Here is a 10417-nt window from a genome sequence, read left to right on the forward strand (position 1 = left end):
TTTGCTGGTAACGCATTCTGCTTCTGTTTCGCCCTGGATCGCCTTACTCATAATTTGCCAGTTTTTAAACTGCCGCTACCCGTTATTTCAACCTTTGGCCGCAGTGAAAAAACTGCCTGAATCAACTTTGTCAATTCCTTTCACAATCTTAAAAACTTATCTCAACGTCTCCTCTTCTGCAAACAGTGAGCGCCCAACTTCTGCAACCTTTTGCAATAAGTTAACATTCCCGATACCTGGAATCACCTTCTGCACACTCGCAGGAGCAACACTATCCTTCCGGAGATTAGATGTCCGGAATGGCACACGGCACTCCGGATGGGATCTAACCAACCCTTTAAACAGTAACAATAGACCTTTGTGATTTGTCCAAATCTGGCTAATCCATCATGTGACGGTGACAGGAAAAACTAAATGTCAGACTGAATATAGATGGGCCATTCGTAAAGTGGCACCTAGCCATTAAAATCATTGATTTCAAAATACAGGAGGCCATTTGGCCCATTGCGCACCTGTGCTGGCTCTCAGAAAGAACTATCCACTTAGTCACTTGGTATCGTATTTGACCCTGAAATGAGCTTTCGACCACATATCCGCAGCATAACTAAGACCGCCTATTTCTACCTCCGTAACATCGCCAATCTCCGCCCTTGCCTCTGCTCATCTGCTACTAAAACCCTCATATTCATGCCTTTGTTACCTCTAGACTTGACTATTCAACCGCACTCCTAGCTGGCCTCCCACATTCTACCCTACGTAAACTAGAGTTGATCCAAAACTCGGCTGCCCATGTCTAACTTGACCCAAGTCCCGCTCACCCATCACCCCATGCTCGCTGACCTACATTGGCTCCCGGCTAAGCAACTCGATTTCAAAATTCTCATCCTTGTTTTCAAATCCCTCCATGGCCTCACCCCTCCATATCTACGTAACAACCTCCAGCCCCACACACCACCCCGCCGAGATGTCTGCGCTGCTCTAATTCTGCCCTCTTCAGCATCCCTAATTATAATCACTCAACTATTGGTGGCCGTGCCTTCTGTTGCCTAGGCCCCAAGCTCTGGAACTCCCTGCTTAAACCTCTTTCCTCCTTCAAGATGCTCCTTAAACCCTACTTCTTTGACCAAGCTTTTGGTCACCTATGCTAATTTCTATTTATGCAGCTCAGTGTCAAATTTTTATCATAATACTCTTGTGAAGCGCCTTGGGGCGTTTCACTTCCTAAAAGGTGCTATATGAATACAAGTTGTTGTTGTTACATAAGAACATAATAGGAGCAGGAGCAGGCCATTTGGCCCCTCGAGCCTGTTCCGCCATTCAATAAGATCATGGTTGATCAGATCATGGACTCAGTTCCACTTTCCTGCCCGCTCCCAATAACCCTTTATTCCCTTATCGCTCAAAAATCTGTCTATCTCCACCTTAAATATATTCAATGACCCAGCCTCCACAGCTCTCTGGGGCAGAGAATTCCATAGATTTACAACCCTCTGAAAGAAAAATTTCTCCTCATCTCAGTTTTAAGTGGGCGGCCCCTTATTCTGAAACTATGTCCCCTAGTTTTACTTTCCCCCATGAGTGGAAATATCCTCTCTGCATCCACCTTGTTGAGCCTCCTCATTATCTTATACGTTTCAATACGATCACCTCTCATTTTTCTGAACTCCAATTAGTAGCGGCCCAAACTATTCAACGTTTCCTCATAAGTCAATCCCCATATCTGCGGAATCAACTGAGTGAACCTTCTCTGAACAGCCTCCAATACAAGTACATTCTTCCTTAAATACGGAGACCAAAACTGTACGCAGTACTCCCATGACCTCACCAATACCCTGTCCAGTTGTAGCAGGACTTCTCTGTTTTTATACTCTATGCCCCTTGCAATAAAGGCCAACATTTCATTTGTCTTCCTGATTACTTGCTGTACCTGCATACTAATGTTTTGTGTTTCATGCACAAGGACGCCCAGATCCCTCTGTACTACAGCATTTTGTAATTTCTCTCTATTTAAATAATAGTTTTTTTATTTTTCCTGCCAAAGTGGATAACCTCACACTTCCCCATAGTATACTCCATCTGCCAAATTTTTGCCCACTCACTTAGCCTGTCTATATCCCTTTGCAGATTTGTTGTGTCCTCCTCACAATTTGCTCTCCCAATTTGATCTTCATCATCAGCAAATGGCTACATTACACTCGGTCCCTTCATCCAAGTCATTAATATAGATTGTAAATAGTTGATGGCCTAGCACCAATCCCTGCGGCACCCCATCAGTTACTGTTTGCCAACCAGAAAATGACCCATTTATTCCGACTCTCTGTTTTCTGTTAGTTAGCCAATCCTCTATCAATGCTAATATATTGCCCCCAACCCCGTGAACTTTTATCTTGTGCAGTAACCCTTTGTGGCATCTTATCAAATGCCTTCTGGAAATCCAAATACACCACATCCACTGGTCCCCCCTAATCCACCCTGCTCGTTACATCCTCAAAGAACTCCAGCAAATTTGTCAAACATGATTTCCCTTTCATAAAACCATGTTGACTCTGCTTGATTGAATTATGCTTTTCCAAATGTCCTGCTACTGCTTCCTTAATAATGGACTCAGTATTTTCCCCAACGACAGATGTTAGGCTAACTGGTCTATAGTTTCCTGCTTTCTGTCTGCCTTATTTTTTTAAATAAGGGTGTTACATTTGCGGTTTTCCAATCAGCTGTGACCTCCCAGAATCCAGGCAATTTTGGTAGATTACAACCAATGCATCCGCTATCCCTGCAGCCATCAGGTCCAGGGGACTTGTCCATCTTTAGTCCCATTATTTTACCGAGTACTACTTCTTTAGTGATAGTGATTGTATTGAGTTCCTCCCTCCCTATTGCCCCATGGGATGCTTTTAGTGTCTTCTACCGTGAAGAGCGATACAAAATATTTGTTCAAAGTCTCTGCCATTTCCCTGTGCTCCATTATTAATTCCCCAGTCTCATCCTCTAGGGGACCAACATTTACTTTAGTCACTCTTTTCCTTTTTATGTACCTGCAGAAACTTTTACTATCTGTTTTTATATTTTGTGCTAGTTTGCTTTCATAATCTATCTTCCCTCGCTATTTTTGTAAGTCGTTCTTTGCTGGCTTTTAAAAGTTTCCTAGTCCTCTGGACTCCCACTAGTCTTGGCTACTTTGTATGCCCTTGTTCTCAATTTGATACCATCCCTTATTTCCTTAGTTAGCCATGGATGGTTATCCCTTCTCTTACAATCTGCGCACATACAGAGGCTGAAATCGAGGACATAGTCGACGTATTTACTGAAGCATACAAAAGCATGGGCCTTACGCTAAACATCCGTAAGACAAAGGTCCCCCACCAGCCTGTCCTCGCCACACAGCACTGCCCCCCCCAGTCATCAAGATCCACGGCGCGGCCCTGGACAACGTGGACCATTTCCCATACCTCGGGAGCCTCTTATCAACAAGAGCAGACACTGACGACGAGATTCAACACCGCCTCCAGTGCATCAGTGCAGCCTTCGGTCGCCGAGGAAAAGATTGTTTGAAGACCAGGTCCTTAAAACTGCCACCAAGCTCATGGTCTACAGGGCCGTAGTAATACCCACCCTCCTGTATGGCTTAGAGACATGGACCATGTACAGTAGACATCTCAAGTCGCTGGAGAAATACTACTAACGATACCTCCGCAAGTTCCTACAAATCCCCTGGGAGGACAGACGCACCAACATTAGCGTCCTCGACCAGGCCAACATCCCCAGCATTGAAGCACTGACCACACTCGATCAGCTCCGCTGGGCAGGCCACATCGTTCGCATGCCAGACAAGACTCCCAAAGCAAGCGCTCTACTCGAATCTCCTTCATGGCAAACGAACCAAAGGTGGGCAGAGGAAACGCTACGGGACACCCTCAAAGCCTCCCTGAAAAAGTGCAACATCCCCACCGACACCTGGGAGTTCCTGGTAAAGACCGCCCTAAGTGGAGGAAGTGCATCCGGGAGGGCGCTGAGCACCTTGAGTCTCGTCGCCGAGAGCATGCAGAAATCAAGCGCAGGTCGCAGAAAGAGCGTGCGGCAAACTTGTCCCACCCACCCTTTCCCTCAACGACAATCTGCCCCACCTGTGACAACGACTGTGGCTCTCGTATTGGACTGTTCAGCCACCTAAGAGCTCATTTTAAGAGTCTTCCTCGATTCCACTGGACTGCCTATGATGATGATGATCCCTTATTTCCTTAGTTAGCCACGAATGGTTATCCCTTCTCTTACAGTTTTTCCTTCTCATTGGAATATATTTTTGTTGAGAGTTATGAAATATCTCCTTAAATGGCTGCCACTGCTCATCAACCATCCCACACTTTAATCTATTTTCCCAGTCCACTTTAGCCAACTCTGCCTTCATACCTTTGTAGTCTCCTTTATTTAAGCTTAGGACACTGGTTTGAGATCCACCTTTCTCACCCTCCAACTGAATTTGAAATTCAACCATGTTATGGTCACTCATTCCTAGAGGATCCTTTACTACGAGATCATTTATTAATCCTGTTTCATTACACAAGACCAGATCCAAGATAGCCTGCTCCCTGGTTGGTTCCGCAACGTACTCTTCAAGGAAACTATCCCAGATACACTCTATGAACTCTTCCTCAAGGCTACCCTGGCCAATTTGCTTTGTCCAATCAATATGAAGATTAAAAATCGCCCATGATTATTGCCGTTCTTTTATTACAAGCCTCCATTATTTCTTGATTCATGCTCCATCCAACAGAGTTGCTACTGTTGGGGGGCCTATAGACTACGCCTACCAGCGACTTTTTCCCCTTATTATTCCTTATCTCCACCCAAACTGTTTCAAAATCTTGATCTTCTGAGCCAATATTGTTTCTCACTAACGCACTGATCTCATCCTTTATTCGTACCCCACCTCCTTTTCCTTTGTCTGTTCTTCCGAATTGTCAAATACCCCTGAATATTTAGTTCCCAGCCTTGGTCACCTTGCAACCACGTCTCCGCAATGGCTATCAGATCATACCAATTTATATCTATTTGTACCGTCAACTCATCTATTTTGTTACGAATGCTGCGTGCATTCAGATAAAGAGCTTTTAAATGTGCTTTTTTTTTTTAAACCATTTTTTCCTGCTTTGACTCCACTTTCTGATACACTTGTGTTTATACATTCTGTCCTATTAAGTTGTAGTCCTATTCTCCTGCCCTGAAAATATTTTTTGAAATAATCATTTAAGGGGAAGCTGAGGGAGAAATGAACAGGATATAGTGATGGGTTGAGATGAAGTACAGTATTGGAGGCTAGTGTGGAGCATAACCACCAGCATGGACCAGTTGCATTGGTTCCTGTGCTATCCATTGTCTGTAAATATTTATCCATATCTCCCTTTGAAAAGCAGTTATGGATTCTGCTTCTGATAGCTGCAACATGGCAGGCAAGCGAGCACCCCCCCCCCCCCAAAGGGGCAGAGGAAACGTTACAAGGACACCCTCAAAGCCTCCCTGATAAAGTTCAACATCCCCACCAACACCTGGGAGTCCCTGGCCAAAGACCGCCCTAAGTGGAGGAAGAGCATCCGGGTGGGCGCTGAGCACCTCGAGTCTCGTCGCCGAGAGCATGCAGAAAACAAGCGCAGGCAGCACGGGGCAAACCTGTCCCACCCACCTTCCCCTCGACGACTGTCTGTCCCACCTGTGACAGAGACTGTAATTCCTGTACTGGACTGTTCAGTCACCTGAGAACTCACTTTTGGAGTGGAAGCAAGTCTTCCTCGATTTCGAGGGACTGCCTATGATGATTAAAAAAGGTAAAATAAAATTCCTCCACTCCACACCTCTCCCTCATTCGTGAATAAATGGCCTCTAGTTACCGACTCATCAATCACTGCAAGCAGTTTCCCTTGATTTGCCTCAAAACTCCTAACTATCTACGAAAAAATATGTTCAGAGGTTCCAAATCAGCATTATTTCTAATTAATTGTATTTCACACATGCTGCTCCCTCCTTACTTATGCTTGCTGGTATGGTTTGTATAAATGCTTTATGCTAGCTCAGAGAACTGTTGGGTGCATAAAGCAAGCCAGCGAATCCCCAGCTGTGACTCCACCTCACACCGGTGACATTTGGCTGAATTTGCATCCTCATAAAATTTTCATCAGGTTGGAAGGCCTGTGTGCGCCCGGCAAACTTTTCTTTGGCTGCCCGAGGGGCAAGTGACAGGTTATTTTTTTTTTCCCCCCAATCGCTAAACATTTCAACTTCAGCCTGGCTCAACAAGGGGCCTCTGGGGCTGGGGTCATTCCGCACGAATGGTCTCAAGCTGCAGAAGAACTTTGGCAGAAAGGCCTGCTCCCTACTCAGCAATTTGTGAGTGTTTTTGAAAATACAAGGAGTGTTGACATTCTGAACGTGTACAAAAAAAACCCTGCTCCGGTTCATTTAAGTCCCAGCAAATCTAACCGCTCCCTCCCACTCGAGGCCCATTTTGATACCACACTAGGATGTCAAGTCGAAGTGGTTTGAGGAGCACTTCTTGATCAAATTGGGGTCACAACTCTTAAATGAAATCACTTCACAGCAACACACTAGTAACAGTATAACTACACCCACACTGCCATATAAAATAGTGACACTATAAAACATATACACAATACAATTAGGAAATCCATCATTAATAAAGAAAAGACTTGTATTTATATAGCGCCTTTCATAGAAACATAGAAAATAGGTGCAGGAGTAGGCCATTCGGCCCTTCAAGCCTGCAACTTCAGTACCCCACTCCTGCCTTCTCTCCATACCCCCTGATCCCTTTAGTTATAAGGGCCACATCTAACTCCCTTTTGAATATATCCAACGAACTGGATTCAACAACTTTCTGTGGTAGGGAATTCCACAGGTTCACCCTCTCTGGGTGAAAAAGTGTCTCCTCATCTCGGTCTTATATGACTTACCCCATATCCTTAGACTGTGACCCCTGGCTCTGGAGTTCCCCAGCACGGGAACATTCTTCCTGCATCTATCCTGTCCACGACCACCGGACATCTCAAAGCGCTTTTACAGCCAATGAAGTAAATTTGGAGTATAATCACTGTTGTAATGTGGGAAATGTGGCAACCAGCTTGCGCAAGCTCACACATTCAGCAATGTGATAATGACCAGATCATCTGTTTGTTTTATCTTGATTGAGGGATAAATATTGGCCCAGGACAGCGGGGATAAATCCCCTGCTCTTCTTCGAAATAGTGCCATGGGATCTTTTACGTCCACCTGAGGGGGCAGACAGGGCCTCGGTTTAATGGCTCATCTGAAAGATGGCACCTCCTACAATGCAGAACTCCCTCAGCACTGCACTGGAGTGTCAACCTAGATTTGTGCGCCCTGGAGTGGGACTTGAACCCACAACCTTCTGACTCAGGTGAGTGTGCTACCCACTGAGCCACAGCTGATTGATACAACTACACTTTCAATCTCTCAATTACCTAGACTTTGGCTGTCCATGCACCTTTACATCTGCTAATTTGTTCAATCTTTTCTGCCTTCCTTTGACACCCTTGTTCCCAGCCAAATCCTGAACTGTTTCCCATCCCTTCTCCTTGGTCTAGCCACCATCTTTGTTCTTTCCAAGTCCAAAGAACACCGACTTGAGCATATCTGGCTCACAGCGGGAGATTAACCGTCCGCCACCAGTTCTGCCACTCACCTGCCACACTGCGCAGTATTCTAGGATAATCCTGTGGTGCAAGGATAACCCCCAGCTTGTCTTCTCTGCCACCAAACGTCTGCGTAAACACCTCTTTATTGGCAACTTGAGGTCATCCAAAAGTCGGCAACCCGTGTCCTAACTCGCAACAAGTCCCGCTCACCCATCATCATAGGCAGTCCCTCGAAATCGAGGAAGACTTGCTTCCACTCTAAAAGTGAGTTCTTAGGTGACTGAACAGTCCAATATGGAAATTACAGTCTCTGTCACAGGTGGGACAGTCAGTCGTTAAAGGAAAGGGTGGGTGGGACTGGTTTGCCACACGCTCCTTCCGCTGCCTGCGCTTGATTTCTGCATGCTCTCGGCGACAAGACTCGAGGTGCTCAGCTCCTTCCTGGATGCTCATCCTCCACTTAGGGCAGTCTTTGGCCAGGGACTCCCAGGTGTCGGTGGGGATGTTGCAGTTTATCAAGGCGGCTTTGTGTGTCCTTGAAGCGTTTCCTCTGCCCACCTTGGGCTCGCTTGCCATATAGGAGTTCCAAGTAGAGCGCTTGCTTTGTGTCAGGCATGCGAACAAGGTGGCCCGCCCAACGGAGCTGGTCGACCGCGGTCAGTGCTTCGATGCTGGGGATGTTGGCCTCATCGAGGACACTAACGTTGGTGCACATGTCCTCCCAGGGGATTTGCAGGATCTTGCGGAGACGTCGTTGGTGGCATTTCTCTGCGATTTGAGGTGTCTACTGTATATGCTTCACGTCTCTGAGCCATACAGGAGGGCGGGTAATCACTACAGCCCTGTAGATCATGAGCTTGGTGGCTGATTTGAGGGACTGAGCTTCGAACACTCTCTTCCTCAGGCGGCCAAAGGCCGCCTGAGGAAGAGAGTGTTCGAACCTCGTCGTCGATGTCTGCCCTTGCTGATAATAGGCTCGCGAGATATGGAAGCTGGTCCATGTTGTCCACGGCTGCACCATGGATCTTGATGACTTGGGTTGCAGTGCAATGTGGCGGGGTCAGGTTGGTGGAGGACCTTTGTCTTACGGATGTTTAGTGCAAAGCCTATGCTTTCGTACGCCTCGGTGAAGATGTTGACATCACCCCTGTGTGCTCGCTGTCCTACATTGGCTCCTGGTTAAGCAATGCTTCGATTTCAAAATTCTCATCCTTGCTTACAAATCACTCCATGGTCCCGCCCCTCCTATCTCTGTAATCTGCCCCAGCCCCACAAAGCCACCCTCCCAGAGATGTCTGCTGCCTTCTGGTGTCTGGGCCCCAAGCTCTGGAACTCCCTGCCAAACCTCTCCACCTCTCTACCTTTATTTCATCCTTCAAGACGCTCCTTAAAACATACCTCTTTGAGCAAGCTTTTGGTCCATTGCGCTAATTTCTACTTATGTGGCTCGGTGTCAAATTTTTATCACATAAAACTACTGTGAAGAGCCTAGAGACGTTTCACTAGGTTAAAGGCGCTATATAAATACAAGTTGTTTTAAAGAGTATTGGGATGTCTGGTGGCCGTGAAAGGCAAAGTGTTGCAGAAATGAAAGTCTTTCTTCTTTCGGCTTGATCTCTCTACTCTCACCTCAGACAAGTCAACCTTCGTGAACTGGTTTGTGACCGAGGTAAACCCCTTCTCCTTGCCCGCCGAGTCCAACCTGTACCCTGGGGCGGCCCCTCCATTCCCTCTCCCAGCTCATCTTGTCTTTCGGATGAGATGTTAAACCGAGGCCCCGTCTGCCCTCAGGATGTAAGAGATCCCAGGGCACTATTGCGAAGAAGAGCTATCCCCGGTGTCCTGGGGCCAATATTTATCCCTCAATCAACATCACTAAAAAACAGATTATCCGGCTCAGTATCATGTTGCTGTTTGTGGGAGCTTGCTGTGCACAAATTGGCTGCCGCGTTTCCCACATTACAACAGTGACTGCACTCCAAAAGTACTTCATTGGCTGTAAAGCGCTTTGGGACATCCAGTGGTCGTGAAAGGCGCTATATAAATGCAAGTCTTTCATTCCTGACTCCCCACCCCGCCCTTTCCACATTTGAAGAGATGAAAAATCAACAGCCTTACATTAAAATGTTATACAATAACTAAACTGGGTAACTATCACCGGCGTCACCCCCAGCCTCCCGAGCCCCGCGCTGGAGCTCCTCGCCCGGCGGAGCTGAGTGCCGGCAGCGGCTCGACGCCAGCCCGAGGCCCGGTGTGTGCGCGGGGAGCGGGCCCGGGGGCAGGGTGAGGGAGAGGTGGAGCGGGCCCGGGGGAAGTGGGTGAGGCGGGGACCGGGCCCGAGGAGAGGGTGAGGCGGGGGTCGGGCCCGGGGAGAGGGTGAGGCAGGGAGCCCGGGAACCGGGCGGGCGGCGCAGGCGGGCCGGGGGCCGGGGGCGGGGTGCGGGCGGACACTCACACTGAACTCCTGCCGCCCACAGCACGGGAAGCTGCGCGAGTCAAAGAGCGAGTCCACCCAGTCCGCCATCTTCGTCCCAGCAACGGCGGGGCGGGGCCGCGGGCAGGGGGAGGAGTCAAAGAGGGCGTGACGAGAGAACGGGGGCGTGGGGCCAATTGGGGGCGGGGCCACAGCGGGAGGGCAGGGAGGGGCAGGGGCAGGGCCACAGGGGAGGTGGCGGGGCCATGGAGGGGCGGGGCCAAGAGGGAGGGGGAGAAGGACGGTGCCAAAAGGGAGGGGGGAAGGACGGGACCAAGAG

The 10417-nt window shown here is 48.1% G+C and overlaps 1 protein-coding gene across 1 annotated transcript in view; it reads right to left on the reverse strand.

Moving 5' to 3' along the window:
- cnppd1 (cyclin Pas1/PHO80 domain containing 1) overlaps window positions 1-10201 on the reverse strand; it is a 74110-nt gene extending 63909 nt beyond the window's left edge. Inside the window, exon 1 of the mRNA XM_070875238.1 lies at window positions 10120-10201. Within this exon, the coding sequence (XP_070731339.1) occupies window positions 10120-10188 (69 nt within the window). The 5' untranslated portion in view covers window positions 10189-10201. The remainder of the gene's footprint in view (window positions 1-10119) is intronic.
- Between the last annotated feature and the right edge of the window lie 216 nt (window positions 10202-10417).

Source organism: Pristiophorus japonicus, chromosome 3, assembly GCF_044704955.1.
Source record: "Pristiophorus japonicus isolate sPriJap1 chromosome 3, sPriJap1.hap1, whole genome shotgun sequence".
Classification (NCBI taxonomy): domain Eukaryota; kingdom Metazoa; phylum Chordata; class Chondrichthyes; family Pristiophoridae; genus Pristiophorus; species Pristiophorus japonicus.